Source organism: Eurosta solidaginis, chromosome 2 (genome assembly GCF_040869045.1).
Source record: "Eurosta solidaginis isolate ZX-2024a chromosome 2, ASM4086904v1, whole genome shotgun sequence".
NCBI classification, from domain to species: domain Eukaryota; kingdom Metazoa; phylum Arthropoda; class Insecta; order Diptera; family Tephritidae; genus Eurosta; species Eurosta solidaginis.
Window position 1 is genome coordinate 172189112 of NC_090320.1, and position 18911 is coordinate 172208022.

Here is an 18911-nt window from a genome sequence, read left to right on the forward strand (position 1 = left end):
GCATAACTTTAACAGATGATTACATACAAAGTATGTACTGTGCAAAAGGAATAAAATATGGAAGGAAGGCAATTGGCATAAAGTTTACAACCACCAAGGCATGACGTGGCTGAATGCGTTTGTAACACTTCAACCATCATAGGAGTGCGGCTCAAATCCCACTCGCGGGAGAAAAGGCTTTGAAGAGATTTACAAGGTATAATCGAAACAGCTGTTGCCTTGTCCGTCATGATGTCACGTTGTTTAAATTTTACCCAAATTATGAAATGAATTATATAATTAAAAATTGTTTCAAATAAATGTTTTCATACATTTAAAGCCACAATGGCAACCCCCGCTTAATTCATAAAAATAATTTAAAATTAGTTATAACAGCGAAATATGCCAAAACTATTCAAAATATTTATGATTTTGGGTCATCTCATCGCATTGTACTTCGTTGCAGCTGAAAAGAGTCTATCCATTTTATCTCTTCACTTCTATGACCGAAGAGTGTGTGTGTTCACGATTAAGCTAAAGTTTACTATGACCAACAGAGGTCGTGTCTTCGCTATTAAGCACAGCCCGTTTTGTAGCAAGTTATTCAACCACTGCCGTAAGTCTTCAAAAATTGCCGTTGGATGGGTCTACTAAACATCAAGAAGCTCTCAACAGGAAGAATATAATCAATATTAATTATCAACAACGGACCAACAGGGATCTTCCTTCCATAGAATCAATCACTGAAGAAGCGGAAACCTTTGTCCAGGAGATGATTAAAAAAGGAAAATTATTTGAATTTGGAGATTTTTTTTGAAAATTTTTCATTTCTAACTCAAGATACCAAACAAAGTCATCATTGGAATAAGAGTCAAACTACAATTTAAGGGATGTGTGGAATAACGGTATAACTCAAGAATCAACCTTTTGAGAAAAGTGAAAAAAACAATGCAGGTAAAGATAAATTTATAATAATCCTACTTGGTTGGATTTTAGATAGTATGATTCTTTGATAAGAAAAAGTAACAAATTTTATAGATACATAATTTTATTAGAAAATGGATGATTTCTTTTTTTTTTTGAGTTATACCGTTATTCCATAGATCGAATATCAAATATTTTGATTGAGATACTTTATTAAACAAAATAGTAGATACATTAATAACCATTGTTAAATACATTTTATTCTATTATTTAGATGTGCTTATAACTATTTGATATTTCCGTTTGTTATTTTTTAGCAATTTTTATACTCAGTTGAGCAGAGCTCACAGAGTATATTAACTTTGATTGGATAACGGTTGGTTGTACAGGTATAAAGGGATCGAGATAGATATAGACTTCCATATATCAAAATCATCAGGATCGAAAAAAAATTTGATTGAGCCATGTCCGTCCGTCCGCCCGTCTGTCCGTTAACAAGATAACTTGAGTAAATTTTGAGATATCTTGATGAAATTTGGTGTGTAGGTTCCTGGGCACTCATCTCAGACCGCTATTTAAAATTAACGATATCGGACAATAACCAGGCCCACTTTTTCGATATCGAAAATTTCGAAAAATCTAAAAAGTGCGATAATTCATTACCAAATACGGATTAAGCGATGAAACTTGGTAGGTGAGTTGAACTTATGACGCAGAATAGAAAACTAGTAAAATTTTGGACAATGGGCGTGGCACCGCCCACTTTTAAAAGAAGGTAATTTAGAAGTTTTGCAAGCTGTAATTTGGCAGTCGTTTAAGATATCATGATAAAATTTGGCAGGAACGTTACCCTTATTACTATATGTCTGCTTAATAAAAATTAGCAAAATCGGAGAACGACCACGCCCACTTTTTAAAACAAATTTTTTTTAAATTCAAATTTTAAAAGAAAAGTTAATATCTTTACAGTATATAAGTAAATTATGTCAACATTCAACTCCAGTAATGATATGTTGCAACAAAATACAAAAATAAAATAAAGGGCTCCGCCCTTTTCCATTTAATTTGTCTAGGATAATTTTAATGCCATAAGTGGAACAAAAATTTACCAATCCTTATGAAATTTTGTAGAGGCTTAGACTCTAGGACGATAACTGTTTTCTGTGAAAAAGGGCGAAATCGGTTGAAGCCACGCCCAGTTTGTATACACAGTCGACCGTCTGTCCTTCCGCTCGGCCGCTAACACGATAACTTGAGCAAAAATCGATATATCTTTACTAAACTCAGTTCACGTACTTACCTGAACTCACTTTGTATTGGTGTAAAAAATGGCCGAAATCCGACTATGACCACGCCCACTTTTTCGATATCGAAAATTACGAAAAAATGAAAAAAATGCCATAATTATATACCAAATACGAAAAAAGGGATGAAACATGGTAATTGTATTGGTCTATTGACGCAAAATATAACTTTAGAAAAAAACTTGGTAAAATGGGTGTGACACCTACCATATTAAGTAGAAGAAAATGAAAAAGTTTTGCAGGGCGAAATCAAAAGCCCTTGGAATCTTGGCAGGAATACTGTTCGTGGTATGACATATATAAATAAATTAGCGGTACCCGACAGATGATGTTCTGGGTCACCCTGGTCCACATTTTGGTCGATATCTCGAAAACGCCTTCACATATACAACTAAGGGACACTCCCTTTTAAAACCATCATTAATACCTTTAATTTGATACCCATATCGTACAAACACATTCTAGATTCACCCCTGGTCCACGTTTATGGCGATATCTCGGAAAGGCGTCCACATATAGAACTAAAGCCCACTCCTTTTTAAAATACTCATTAACACCTTTCATTTGATACCCATATCGTACAAAAAAATTCTAGAGTCACCCCTGGCCCACCTTTATGGCGATATCTCGAAAAGGCATCCACCTATAGAACTAAGCCCACTCCCTTTTAAAATACTCATTAACACCTTTAATTTGATACCCATATCGTACAAACAAATTCTAGAGTCACCCTTGGCCCACCTTTATGGCGATATCTTGAAAAGGCGTCCACCTATAGAATTAAGGCCCACGCCCTTTTAAAATACTCATTAACACCTTTCATTTGATACCCATATTGTACAAACGCATTCTAGAGTCACCCCTGGTCCACCTTTATGGCGATATCTCGAAAAGGCGTCCACCTATAGAACTAAGGCCCACGCCCTTTTAAAATACTCATTAACACCTTTTATTTGATACCCATATTGTACAAACGCATTCTAGAGTCACCCCTTGTCCACGTTTATGGCGATATCCCGAAAAGGTGTCCACCCATAGAACTAAGGCCCACTCCCTTTTAAAACACTTATTAACAATTTTCGTTTGATACCCATATTGTACAAACGCATTCTAGAGTCAACCCTGGTCCGCTTTTATAACAATATTCCGAAAAGGCGTCCACCTATAGAACTAAGGCCCACTCCCTTTTAAAATACTCATTAACACCTTTCATTTGATACCCATATAGTACAAACAAATTCTAGAGTCACCCCTGGTCCATCTTTATGGTGATATCTCGAAAAGGCGTCCATCTATAGAACTTAGGCCCACGCCCTTTTAAAATACTCATTAATACCTTTCATTTGATACCCATATCGTACAAAAAAATTCTAGAGTCATCCCTGGCCCACCTTTATGGCGATATCTCGAAAAGGCATCCACCTATAGAACTAAGCCCACTCCCTTTTAAAATACTCATTAACACCTTTAATTTGATACCCATATCGTAGAAACAAATTCTAGAGTCACCCCTGGTCCACCTTTATGGCGATATCTGTAAAAGGCGTCCACATATAGAACTAAGGCTCACACCCTCTTAAAATACCCATTAACACCTTTCATTTGATACTCATATCGTACAAACAAATTCTAGAGTCACCCCTGGTCCATCTTTATGGCGATATCTCGAAAAGGCGTCCATCTATAGAACTTAGGCCCACGCCCTTTTAAAATACTCATTAATACCTTTCATTTGATACCCATATCGTACAAAATAAATTCTAGAGTCACCCCTGGCCCACCTTTATGGCGATATCTCAAAAAGGCGCCCACCTATAGAACCTAGGCTCACTCCCTTTTAAAATTATCATTAACATATTTCATTTGATACTCATATCGTAGAAACAAATTCTAGAGTCACCCCTGGTCCACCTTTATGGCGATATCTCGAAAAGGCGTCCACATATAGAACTAAGGCCCACGCCTCTTAAAATACTCATTAACACCTTTCATTTGATACTCATATCGTACAAACAAATTCTAGGGTCACCCCTGGTCCACCTTTATGGCGATATCTCGAAAAGGCGCCCACATATAGAACTAAGGCCCACGCCCTCTTAAAATACTCATTAACACCTTTCATTTGTGACTCATATCGTACAAACAAATTCTAGAGTCACCCCTGGTCCATCTTTATGGCGATATCTCGAAAAGGCGTCCACCTATAAAACTAAAGGCCCCTTTTGTTTTTTAAATACTCATTAACACTTTTCATTTGATACCCATATCTTACAAACAAATTCTAGAGTCACCCCTGGTCCACCTTTATGGCGATATCTCGAAAAGGCGTCCACCTATAGAACTAAGTCCCACGCCCTTTTAAAATACTCATTAACACTTTTCATTTGATACCCATATCGTACAAACAAATTCTAGAGCCACCCCTGGTCCACCTTTATGGCGATATCTCGAAAAGGCGTCCACCTATAGAACTAAGGCCCACTCTCTTTTAAAATACCCATTAACACCTTTCATTTGATACCCATATCACACAAACAAATGCTAGAGTCAGGCCTGGTTCACCTTTATGGCGATATCTCTAAATGGCGTCCATCTATAAAACTATGGCCCACTTCCTCTTAAAATACTCTTTAATACCTTCCATTTGATACACATGTCATACAAACACATTCCAGGGTTACCCTAGGTTCTTTTTAGAACATGGTGATTTTCCCTCACTTTGTCTCCACAGCTCTCCACTGAGTATGTAATGTTTGGTTACACCCGAACTTAGCCTTCCTTACTTGATTATACTCAGTTGAGCAGAGCTCACAGAGTATATTAACTTTGATTGGATAACGGTTGGTTGTACAGGTATAAAGGAATCGAGATAGATATAGACTTCCATATATCAAAATCATCTGTATCGAAAAAAAATTTTATTGAGCCATGTCCGTCCGTCCGTCCGTTAACACGATAACTTGAGTAAATTTTGAGGTATCTTGATGAAATTTGGTATGTAGGTTCCTGGGTACTCTTCTCAGATCGCTATTTAACATGAACGATATCGGACTATAATCACGCCCACTTTATCGAAAATTTCGAAAAACCGAAAAAGTGCGATAATTCATTACCAAAGACGGATAAAGCGATGAAACTTGGTAGGTGAGTTGAACCTATGACGCAGAATAGAATGTAACTTAAAAGTTTTGCAAGCTGTAATTTGGCAATCGTTAAAGATATCATGATGGAATTTGGCAGGAGCGTTACTCCTATTACTATATGAATGCTTAATAAAAATTAGCAAAATCGGACAACGACCATGCCCACTTAAAAAAAAAAATTTTTGTAAGTAAATTTTAACAAAAATTTATTATTATTTATGTCAACATTCGACTCCAGTAATGATATGGTGCAATAAAGTACAAAAATAAATGAAAATTTCAAAATGGGCGTGGCTCCGCCCTAATTTATCTTGGATACTTTTTATGTCATAAGTCGAACAAAAATTTACCAATCCTTGTGAAATCTGGTAGGGGCTTAGATTCTAGGACGATAACTGTTTTCTGTGAAAAAGGGCGAAATCGGTTGAAGCCACGCCCAGTTTTTATACACAGTCGACCGTGTGTCCTTCCGCTCGGCCGTTAACACGATAACTTGAGCAAAAATCGATATATCTTTACTAAACTCAGTTCACGTACTTACCTGAGCTGGCTTTGTATTGATGTAAAAAAAGGCCGAAATCGGACTATGACCACGCCCACTTTTTCGATATCGAAAGTTACGAAAAATGAAAAAATGCCATAATTCTATACCAAATACGAAAAAAGGGATGAAACATGGTAATTGGATTGGTTTGTTGGCGCAAAATATAACTTTAGAAAAAAACTTTGCAAAATGGGTGTGACACCTACCATATTAAGTAGAAGAAAATGAAAAAGTTCTGCAGGGCGAAATCAAAAGCCCTTGGAATCTTGGCAGGAATACTGTTCGTGGTATTACATATATAAATAAATTAGCGGTACCCGACAGATGATGTTCTGGGTCACCCTGGTCCAAATTTTAGTCAATATCTCGAAAATGCCTTCATATATACAACTACCACCACTCCCATTTAAAATACTCATTAACACCTTTCATTTGATACCCATATCGTACAAACAAACTCTAGAATCACCCCTGGTCCACCTTTATAGAACTAAGGCCCACTCCCTTTTAATATACTCATTAACACGTTTCGTTTGATACCCATATCGTACAAATAAATTCTAGAGTCACGCTGGTCCACCTTTATGGCGATATCTCGAAAAGGCGTCCACCTGTAGAACTAAGGCCCACTCCCTTTTAAAATACTCATTAACAACTTTCGGTTGATACCCATATTGTACAAACGAATTCTAGAGTCACCCCTTGTCCACCTTTATGGCGATATCTCGAAAAGGCGTCCACCTATAGAACTAAGTCCACGCCCTTTTAAAATACTCATTAACACCCTTCATTTGATACCCATATCATACAAATAAATTCTAGAGTCCACCTTTATGGCGATATCCCTAAATGGCGTCCACCCATAGAACTATGACCTACTACCTCTTAAAATACTCTTTAATACCTTCCATTTGATACACATGTCATACAAACACATTTTCCCTTACTTTGTCTCAGCTGAGTATGTAATGTTCGGTTACACCCGAACTTAGCCTTCCTTACTTGGTTTTACTACTTTTATCATTTTTAAACTTTTTCTATTTTTAACAATGGAGTTCTCTGTCTGCTTACTCGTTTTTGAAACCACTTCAATTCTTTTATTTTTCAGTTCTTTCTGGTCTACGACATTGAATATATTTTCATACCGTTTCGATGCTTCACTACTGCAAAATTTTATTAGAGAGTTATACCGTTTTTCCATAAATTAAGCTAATATCTTTGTTAAATATCACTATTATTTTCTAAGATTAATATGGTATGTGTATGTAATCGTGCTCTTTTTATTTAGTTGATTTATGGAAAAACGGTGCAACTCGACTTATACCATTATTCAACACATCCCCTCAATTCATCCTTTTGTAATTTATCGATCTGACCCAGATGATATGAATACTTTAAAATATGAAAATTCTATTTTAATCTCGGAAGAAACTGAACATAATACAGAAGCTCTCCTTGTTACACTCGCTTTTAAAGCCGCCCTGTAGGCAGCGTCTTTTCTTTCGGTTGCAGGGCGGCATTCCTCATGGGTACCTGTTATTTTTCCGTGGTCGCCGGTAACCAATTTTTTCCTCGGCGACCACGGAAAAATAACAGGTACCCATGAGGAATGCCGCCCTGCAACCGAAAGAAAAGACGCTGCCTACAGGGCGGCTTTAAAAGCGAGTGTAACAAGGAGAGCTTCTGTATTATGTTCAGTTTCTTCCGAGATTGCCGGTAACCAATTTTTTCCTCGGCGACAGAACTAAGTGCTTCGGAGATATGCTCCCACTGGTCCTGCATTCCATCGGGTTGAGTTGTGGCAGTCTGTTGCGATTGCAGCATTTCGACGCTTAGTTTTCCTTGTGTTTTTTGTTCCCTGGTTTTAGCGGCGCAGAGGCGGGCGCGTATTTTGGCTGCGCCGAGATAATGGTCCTCGAATCGTCCGCACAGCTTAAACACTGGAAGCATGCCGTCCGTCTATCAAGACGTGGTCGATCTGATTCCGTGTATATCGATCGGTAACAGCCATGTAGCTTGATTTATAGTTTTATGCATGAACCTTGTGCTGGATATGAACATGTTTCTACCATCCACAAAGTCAATCGGCCTGAGTCCATTAGAAGAAGTTTCATTGTGTAGACTGAACTTTCCGACTGTTGGGATGAAAACAACTTCTTTGACCAACCTGGCGTTAAATTCGCCAAAGACGGCTTTTATATTAGATGAATGGTATATTAAAAATTTTGCTTTTATTCCGATTACGGCGAAACGTTCGTGACAGGCGTGAACGCCAGTACTTGGCGACAAAGTCTCTCTTCCACCACGAATCCGATACCGAAACTGCTCTTGTTTATATGGCTACTCCAATAGATTTCACAATTTTTAACCTTCTTTCTTCCTTGCTTCGTCCACCGCATTTCTTGGATGGCGGTGATGTCCGATTTTGCTTGACGAGGGCATCAACCTGACGGGCATCTGCACCAATCCCATTTAGAGAACGGACATTCCAGGTGCATGCACCCAAATCACTGCCCTTTAAACCTTTGCCATGGTCGTCATCAGTTAAGGATTGTCTTCTTATTCGAGGTCTTAATTTTTTTTCATTGGAAAGTGGTTTGACGTTGCGTGTCCCAAGCCCAGCGGACAACCCTCGCAGCGAGGATGAAAATATTATTTGCACTTTTGTATAGCGAACCGCTTTATCCAAGACATATGCCCCCTTGTAGTCGCACCTCGTGGAGGATAGACAATCCCGACTAAAAATCCTACAGCTACCCCTTAAACCGAGTACATCAGAGTAGCCTTTGCCAGGTTGTCGCCTTCTCACATAAGCTCACCACTGAACGGACGTTCAGTGACTACCCAGAGCAACCGGAAGTAGTGAGCTGCTTCAACCGCATGCGAAAGAATCACTCTGGTCATTCCGAGGTGATAGGCGGCCAGAAGCTTTCCCAACTTTCGTGGACTTCTACACATAGCTCCACACCCTTTATGTGGCCTTCTGAGTATCCTTTGTGTGATTATCTAATGCAATTTTTTTGGATATTGTGTAATTATGTATTTTTTTTTGCATCATTCTCAACTCAAGAGTAGTTAGAAAACAAAACTAGTTAGGCAAGTAATGCGCCAACCAAAATTTCGCTAACATTAGGGGGTTTTTCGTACAATGCAATGCTTATATATGTACATATATACAGCAATAATTTTTTTTATTTTTATAAGTAATTAAATCAGTTGTAGAAAACTCATTTGCATTTTTTAATTCCATTAGGTGCTTGACGTGATAATAAACGTATTTAAAAATGGTGGTGATGACAAGCTTAATGTGCCAAGATCCCCGAGTACACTGCCACCTTACGAAGAAAACCCTGTTTTAACAGCTACAGAACGATGGAAACAGTTTAAAGATAAACTGGCACATAGACGAAAACAAGGAGACATGTATAGTTTATGGTGTGATACCTTATACCGGCTTTCTCTGGCAAATCATGTACTAAAATAAAATTATATTTTCATTTCATTATAATATTATTGTATAATACATTTTAGTATCGAGATTGTGTCTTTTGGTTACCACATAATATGGATTTTCGGGGTCGGGTTTATCCAATACCACCTCATCTTAACCACTTGGGATCTGATTTGGCTCGCTCTATGCTAATTTTTGATGAAGCTAAACCGCTTGGGACTGATGGTTTTAGTTGGCTCAAATTGCACTGTGTCAACCTAACCGGTGCAAGGAAACCCGATTCAGTGCTTGAACGTTTGATGTATGCTGAAGAAATAATGAATGACATTCTTGATTCCGCTGACAAACCTCTAACTGGGAACATGTGGTGGGCGCAGTCGGAAGAGCCGTGGCAAACTCTCGCTTGTTGTATGGAGATATCTAAAGTATATCGGTCAAAAAATCACGAGGGTGAGTTGTATTTCTTATAGGAGTTAGGGCAAGCAAATTTTTCCTATTATTAGTTAAATAGTGCTGATGCAAAATGGTAAGCCGAAAACTAATGGCGTTTTCTTTTCTGAAATAAATTGTTGCCTAAGTAAATGGTAAAGCGTTAATAGAGTTACTCCTACCGCAGAAAATTTTTAACATTTATAGTGCATGCAAAGAACATAAATGACTACCCCGTGTATCAGCTGATTTTCACAAACGTGCTGTCAATGATAATAAAAATACATTAGCAATTATTTCCTTCATTTAAATTTTCTTCGCTAAAAATTTGTGAAGTTACAAAATTAAATCGTCACGATCAACTGGTTTAGCAGAGTTGCACTGCCACACCGCCATTTTATGCAGGGTAAAAGTGTAACGCTTTTGCGTTGCGAGCTGGCAACAATTTTCATAAAAGAACGAAATACCCCGTAAAGGCGTTACCTGCTTTTAGAATAGAACAAAATATATTTACAACCCTTGCGCGGCGTACACTTTTTCCAGAAAAGAAAACGCTATAAATGTTAAGAGCCCAATTTTAACAAAATATTGCTTCCCAAAGTTTTCTAAGTTATTTTCATGAAATAATTGGCTTGAAACCTGAGTAAAAAAATTATTTTTCAATTTAAAAAGTTAAAGAAAAAAAATAATTATCATAAAAATGATTGTCTTGAGCTCGAATCGAACTTGGAATCCATTAAATTAATATTTTTGTTTTGCTTCTTGCTGATATTTGATTATAACTTTGATTAAATAAAAGTTGTACGTAATGGCATAAAGCAGTGGTCCACACGCCGGCAGAGCTTCGAATACAAACTAAACTTTTTTTGTAGAAGGTATGTCAACATGGATAATGTAATAATGTTCGAAGTCCCATGATTAGTGTTGGGAACTATCGAATGAAATCTATCGAGTTATTCGATTGTTTACTAATTTGCATTCATTCGATAGTCATTTGAAATTCGTTCATTACTATTTTTTCGAATTACTAGTTTTTGGTACGAATGACTCGTTCATTACTATTTTATCGAACTACTAGTTTTTGGTGTGAATGATTCGCTCATTACTATTTCTTCGAATCGTTCGTTCTATTTAAATTTTTGCTGTGCATATATAAGTGATCTCAATTAAAAAGATATTAAAATAAATTTAGCATATGTCAACCTAATCGACAAACGTTTTAAGCGTGGTAATTATTAAACATTTTTAACTGAGGAAGTACTTTTAACTATTTAATTTGTGTAGATATTGATAATGCGGCCTGGATTGAAGAGATCTTCCGTTTGGGAGTTTTTTTACCCAAAATGGCAATGAAGTTAAATGCCATATATGCAAAAAAAATTTTAAATTTTCTGGCAACACATCAAATTTAAATGACCATCTACGCCGTAAGCATACGTCTTCCTCAGAACAAAGGAATGTAACTTCAGGAGAAATAGCGCCAGTAATTTCAGAAGAGGAACGTAGTTCTACTTCTTTTTCGTCAACTACTGCAGTGAGTGCAGCGCGCAGTTCATTAACAGTACCTGCCGAAGACATTTCCAATAGTGGATGTTTGAGAAGAAGGACTGTTCAAACAAAATTATTTGTTACCAGCACACGTTCTGAGCTCTCGAGCAAGAAAAAAATAACATTGGAAGATCTCTTTTAAAGATGATTACAAAACACTTGCAGCCGCTTTCCATCGTTGACAATGTAGGATTTTTAGAATATACAAAAAAGCTTCAGCCATTATATTCCTTGCCAAACAGAAAAATTTTATCAAATACAATGCTACCTTTTAAATACAATGAAGTAAGAAAGAAACTGCATGACTTGCTCGACATTTTAACACATATTTCAGTTACTACTGATATGTGGACTTCTGATAGTCAAAAATCTTTTTTGTCAGTTACTAGTCATTTCGTTCGGGAAAACAAAATGATTTCTGCAGTTTTATCAACAAAGGAAATCTTAGGAAGTCATACCTCCCAAAATATAGCTACAGAATGGAAGTTAATATTTGATGAGTGGTCCGTTTATGAAAAAATAGTTACTATAGTAAGTGATAACGTGGCTAATAGTAAAAAGGCTATAATTGAAATGCTACAGAAGACCACCACCCATGTGTAGCGCACACATTAAATTTATGTGTAATTAATGCCATCAAAGCTGTTCCACAAGTTACTGTGCTCATAACCAAGTGTCGCGCCATAGTCACTTACTTTAACCATAGTTCTCAAGCGACGGAAAAATTAAAAAGTATGCAAAAGCAAATGGGCGTTACTGAACTGAGGTTAAACAAGATGTCCCTATCCGGTGGAATTCCACCCTTATAATGATGGAGCGCATATGCTTGGTAAAAGAACCACTCTCTGCTGTAATAACTTCTTTACCAAATGCTCCTGATTTCCTCAATTCATTAGAATGGGAAACATTGTTGGACTACACTAATCTTTTCAAGCCCGTAGAGGCCATGACAACCGAATTGTCAGGAGAAAATTATCGTACGATGTCACTGATAGTGCCCCTAATCAGAGGTTTTCAATAGAGGTACCCCGTTACTTTCACTCTCGAAAAAATATGTTCGCAATTGTATTACCTTCCGAATATTGAAACTATATTTGCTGCGAAACGTGTCTATACTGGATGTTTCTTCTTATCTAATACTTTGAAGAACGACACCACATCTCTTAAAATCTGTATTTCAGCGGATTGGAACATTGCAGCTCTATCCACCTTTACATTTTTTTGTTTCCTCGCTGCAAGAATTTTCACTGGAAAGTTTTACATGGCAGAAATATACTCGAAATGTTTGCAGCGGATGATGCCAAAGTTGTTCTAAAGGCGCAACGAATAAGAGTAGGATGGGTATCTTTCGAATTAGAGAGGTGAAACAGAAGATATACTGTTATAAGTGCTGGGGCTACGGACATATAGTTGTAGATAAATGCAATACAAACAGTTGTGAATATAGCCCGCGCAGCCATAACCGGAGGCCAGGTTAGGTTGAACTGGCCGGTCCATGAGGACCTCACATAGACTGAATGAGTCCGTGGTGGCACCAGAAGGTTGTTGTTAACGACCAAACTGAAAAACTCTATCAAAAACCAGGACCTATGTTATAAGATAACTCCGTCCGCTTGGCAAATACTAGAAGCTTCCCAGGACTTAAGCCACTTGCAGCTTCTAGATCTGACAGCTGTATCACTCCTAATAGCTGGAGTCTTAGCCTGGCAAGCGCAGGGCACGAGCACTGAACGTGCTCGATCGTTTCCTCCTCCATCCCGCACTTCCCACACCTGCTATCACTGACCAAGCCTAATTTAAAGGCATGTGACGCCAGAAGGCAGTGTCCAGTCAGAATACCCATCATGAGTCTACAGTCCTCTCTTTTTAATGATAGAAGCAACTTTGTTAGTAAGACCTACAAATAGTTTTCGACACTTTACAGACCCGCGCTTGAACCCACGCCTTTCCTGCTTGGTCGATCATGTGCACCGCTCGCCTTCGCTTAATCTCGCCCAGTCTATTTGGGACGTCTACGGAGCAAGCTTCAAGGGATGCGCCCTTTTTAGCTAGTTCATCCGCTTTTTCATTCCCATCGATTCCCATATGCTCTGGGACCCAATATAGATGTATGCTTCTCCCTGTCCTGATTCTCTCCAGGGACTGCTTACACTCTAACGCGCATTTAGATGCTGCGCTATGTGGGATTATTGCCTTAATTGCTGCTTGACTGTCAATATAAAAGTTAACACGGTTGGAGCTTAAGCTATTCTCTTCCAGGGCTTCTATCGCTTTGGTTACGGCTACTATTCCTGCTTGGAAAACGCTACAGTAATCCGGCAGCCTGTAGGATCTGTTTATTTCCGGATCAGCACAGTATACCGCAGACCCTATTCGTTCCACTACTTTGGAACCATCTGTGTACACATGTGTCTCCTCGTCCGCCATTTGAGCACCCTTGCGTCAACCGTCCACCTCTATTGTGGCTTTAAGATCACCCTCGAAGCGTAGATAGGGAGTAAGGTAGTCTGTTCGTCTTGTGATTGATGACGCTATATTACTATGGCCTGGTTGAAGTTGTTAACGCTATGTTCTTTTCTACCGGCCTACAGGTGGAATGTGCAGAATGGCATGTAGTGCAGCCGTCGGGGTTGTTTTCAGGGCTCCCGTAATGCTAAGCATTGATGAGCCTGCATACCCCCTATAATTTTTTGAAGAAGGTTGTTTTTTGTGTGACTTTCCACCAAACAAGAACTCCATAGTATAGAATAAAAACCCCATGAGAAAAAGAGGGCTATAAGCCCCACGTAGACCCCAGCATTTTCTTACATGCATAAAGTGCCGTTGAAGCCTTCTTCACCCTCTCCTCCACGTTGAGCTTCCATGACAGCTTACTCTCTAAGATGATTCCTACATATTTTGTGCAAAGTTTCTCCTGTAGGGTCACCCCTCCTAACTTAGGCCTGATCCAATTTGGGACCTTGTACCACTTTGTAAACAAGACCATATCCGTCTTCTCCGCGTTGACTTTCAACCCCACATTAGATGCCCAGGTATGAATATCCCGAAGCGCCCGATCCATCAAAGAGCTAATCGTTGGAAGGCAATTTCCACTTATGACAATTGCAACGTCATCTGCGTAAGCCGTAAGTTTTACGGGTCCCTCATCGAATCGCCTGAGTAGTTAGTTGATGACCAGCGTCCACAGCAGAGGTGATAGCACCCCTCCCTGCGGCGTACCCCTGTCCAAAGATTTCGTGGCATCGTACAATCTCCATTGTGATGTACAACATGAAGCCGATCCATCTCGCCAAGGCTGGATGTACTTCAATGTAATTAAGGCCATCCATAATCGCCCATTTAGCAACATTACTGAAAGCCCCGGCAATATCTAAGAAGACTCCTAGAGCACATTCCTTATATTCCAGGGCTTTCTCTATGCTTATTACCACCCTATGCAATCCGGGGTCTATCGACTTGCCTTTGGTGTACGCATGTTGTGTTGTGGAGAGCAGCTTTTCATCCACGTTGGACTTTATGTACACATCTGTCAGCCTCTCAAAAGTTTTGAGCAGAAATGATGTTAAGCTAATGGGTCTATAGTCTTTGGGATACACGTGACCGATCTTCCCCGCCTTTGGTAGGAAAGCTACACGAACAGTTCTCCAAGAGTGCGGTATGTACCCATCGAATATTATTTTAAGCCATTCCACGACCGCTCTACTTGAAACTTGTAGCATGGCCGGGAATATACCATCTGGGCCCGGCGATTTAAACTTAGAAAACGTCTTCACTGCCCATTCGATCTTGGTATCGGTCACCAAGCCCGGCACTACCCGCTCCGTGATTGAAGTGTGAGTGCTGTCTGCTGGCTCTTCTGAACCCTCTCCTTATGGGAAATGTGTATCGAGAAGCACCTCAAGGGATTCTCCTCACTATTACGTGACCATTCCCCGTTCTCTTTCTTTATTAGTCCCTGGACTATGTTTCCCCTTGCGAGGACTTTTCCCATCCGTGCTGTTTCGCTGGAGCACTCTATGTCCGTACAGAAACTTTTCCATGAGGTTCTCTTCGCCCTGGAAATTTCACGCTTGTAGATCCTCAGTAGATCCCTGTACTCGTCCCGACAGGCTTCGCTTTCCGCGGTCTTTGCTAACTTAAACATTTCTTTTACCTGTCTTCTTAGAAGACTCAACTCATTGCTCCACCATGGCTGCTTTGCTTTTCCTCTGAATCTTCTTAGAGGGCAAACATTGTCATACGCATTCATTAGACTCCTCCAGTTCCTCCAAATTGGCAACCACTTTGGGTTGTCCCAGTATTGTTTCTACCTGTTTTTGGAATTTAATCCAGTTCGTTGACGTTTCTAAAGGTTCCTCCCTTTTCTACCCTCTTTAGGTGGATGCTGAAGCTGATATACGCATGGTCTGAGAAGGATGGTGTATCAAGAGCCATCCAATCATACCTTGATATATCACGTTCGGAGCTCAATGTAATATCCAAAACATTGCTGGATGTTGGACCAAGGTATGTAGGGACATTTCCTCTTTTGGCTATCTGCAAATTGGTTTGCAGGATGTAACAAAATAGAGATTCACCTCTATCGTTCGTATCTGCTCCTCCCCACGCATTGTGGTGTGCATTTGCATCCGCGCCTATGACCAACCGCCCTTTGCGCCCTTTGTCCTGTAGTAGCCTCTTGCACTCCATCGGTGGAACCTCCGCAGCATGGAACATGTAGCAGGATGCCAGGATAAAAGCCTGCTTATTTCTTTCCTCAACGGCCACCACTACGAGGTCCTCAGTAGTGTAATTAGGCAGCATATATGAATGCAGCTCTTTCCTCACCATTACTACAACTCGCGCCCGTCCTTCCGTTTGCGCGTAGTAAAGGCCAAATCCGCGTGCGCTAAGTCCAGGAACCCTTCCTCCCGATGAGAGCCACGGCTCCTGCATCAGCGCCACGTCAAACTAACCTTCCTCAAGGGTTAAGAGGAGTTCGCTCAACGCCACTTTACTGTGTTGGAGGTTTATCTGTAGGACTCGCAGCACCACTGGGCTGTTTGTCCCCCTCCAGCGCCTTCGTCGTGACGTCGTCGTCCTCCTCTTGCCCTTTTGGTTTAGAGTATTCGAGGCCCCCTTCAGCCTTTCGTAGCTGTTGTGCCTTGTGTACCTCTGTGGGACTCGCAGCACCATGTGGCTGTTCGTCCTCTTCTAACACCTTCGTGGTGACATCGGCTACCTCCACCTGTCTTTTTTCTCTTAAGCTTTTGAGGTCCTTTTCGACTTCATCCACTTCTAGCGTGTTTGGATTTTTATCCTCGGGACTTCTTTTCTTGAGTCGCATAAAAATTTTGCCTGTACCGAAGGACATTTTTCCAAGCTGCGTGTGCAATATATCCTCCGCCTGCTTGTGTATTTGGAAGATGTAGAACTGGCCTTCCTCCGTAGGCCGAGATACAGTAAGTACCTTCCAATCCTGTGTCGGTATGTTCGGATTCTGATGCTGCAGAAGTCGCAGTGTATCCTCCGACTTCATCACGCATGGTATCCACACCTTAACTTTTGGTACCGTGGGGATTTGCGCTTTATACACCACTTCAAACCTCGCGTTCGTGTTTTGCCTTTGGAGGTTTGGAACCACTTCCTCCAGCCACCGGAAGCTCGCTATGTTGTCGCATGCTATCATCTTCACACCATTATACTTACAGTTTTGGGCCTACTTGTCTTGTCTATGCGACTGCCCTGCCTAGTGGCTCTGGGACTGGGTTCTTTCTTCTTCTTGAAGGCAGGCTTGTCGCCTTCCACCGAACGTTGCCCCTTCATTCTGCCATTCGACGCTTCTTCCTCCTCGTATCGGTTGCAGAACCGAGGGTTTCTCGCAGCAAACCTTTTGAACTGTCTTCGACCTACTTCTACCGCCTCATGGGCCCATTCCAAGCGTTCGATCTCCACTTCTGTTGGATCAACCACTGCTCCCAAACGTTGTACAATTCTTAGTGCTGCACGGTACTGCGAGAGAGCTCTTTTACTTCCTCTGCTCCGTACCCTTCTCCACTCTTCTACTCCGTTTTCATTTGTGTGCTTCTCCAACACGGAGTTCATTGAATTAGCACTACTCTCGCTCCCGAGTCCGACGCATCGCTTAATGCGTATTGTCGTCCTTGGCTTGCGACTCGGTCCTCTTATCAGCGTCCTTATTACAATTAGGTAATGAGTCGTCCTACGACCACCTGGCCGACAAGGCGGGCTCCGCGGTCCAGTATTATATACGGGAAAGAACCGTTCGCCACAGCAGCGCCCCTTACTGCGGTAAGGCCATCAATACTTCCCGAGGTGGCCCGGTATCGGAAAGGCTCCATTCGAATACAGCCCAATTTATCCCCTGGCTGCAAATCGTCCAATAGGCACGGTCCGCATAACACCCTGGATTAGGGGGTTGGCATTTCTTGGTCACCGACATCCCGCCGCCCTCCTAAGAGGCGAAACGGCGTAGATGCCAGTCCTAAACAGCTCCGCCTCTTAGTCGGACGCTATGGAATTCGGCTAAGCCCTCACACCAAAGACAAAGTGCCTACCCTAGTGAGGCAACCGGAGGCCAAAGTAAGAGGAAGCTCTGTGCACTGATAACTTTGGATATTAGAAATTCTTTTAACGCCCCGAATTGGATGCCGATATTGACAGCGCTACGAAACTTGTGTGCCACCTGCTCAGAATAATTGTTAGCTAGTTAAGCGACAGAGTACTGCTTTTTGATGCGGATGAGGGACCATGAATGCACAACCTAGCGGACGGTGTCCCTCAGGGATCTGTTCTAGGTTCAACGCTATGGAATGCGTTATATAAATACTATTGTAGTAGCAGTGGCCAAGAAACTTGATCTGGTCCATGCATTATGTAATGACGCCGTGTGAAGAATAAAGGAATGGCTGACGAACATGGAGCTGGAGATGGCTAGCAATAATACAGAAGTGGTTTTGGTGAGCTCAAAGCGGACTGTGGATGAGTTAGTCCTACCCAAAAAAGATTATCAAATAAATTCAAAGCCTTTCTTGAAATATCTAGGAGTAAACATTGAACCAAAACTAACTTTTAAAGAGCACTTCAGGGTGGTGGGGGAAAAAGTTTCTAGAGTTGGTGGAGTCCTAACGCGAATAGTGCCCAACATCGGCGGCCCAGTCTAAGCTACCTGTCAGCTATTATCCCACGTAACCAGCTCGATAATATTATACGCAGCACAAGTATGACACGTATCTAAAATGGTCCACCAAAAATATAAATTAGCAGCCTACCGTATTACTGCTATACGAATAACATGTGCTTATCGGATGGTGTCCGAGGGCGCGATCCATGTTTTATCCAGGAAAATCCCAATAGATCTACTCTTATGTGAAATGGCCAGTCTGCATGGCATTAGAATCAGCAGACCATCTGAAGATGCTAAGGAAAGCGCAAGATCCCGGACAATAGTAAGGTGACAAGCACGGTGGGAAGAACCGAAAAAGGGCGCTGGACCTTCATGCAAATTCGGAATATAGCGGAATTATACGAGCGATAGAGGATAGATCCTTTCTGTCCACACTGCCTCTCCGAATTGGAAAGCGCAGTAC

At 40.7% G+C, this 18911-nt stretch overlaps 1 protein-coding gene across 2 annotated transcripts in view; it reads left to right on the plus strand.

Annotated features, from left to right (window-relative positions):
• The window catches only part of PolrMT (mitochondrial RNA polymerase), a 576158-nt gene that overhangs the window by 429713 nt on the left and 127534 nt on the right, over positions 1-18911 (plus strand). For both annotated transcript variants that reach the window (XM_067766430.1, XM_067766429.1), the window contains exons 11-12: positions 9148-9366; positions 9426-9795. In XM_067766430.1, coding sequence (XP_067622531.1) covers positions 9148-9366; positions 9426-9795 — 589 coding nt within the window. The remainder of the gene's footprint in view (positions 1-9147; positions 9367-9425; positions 9796-18911) is intronic.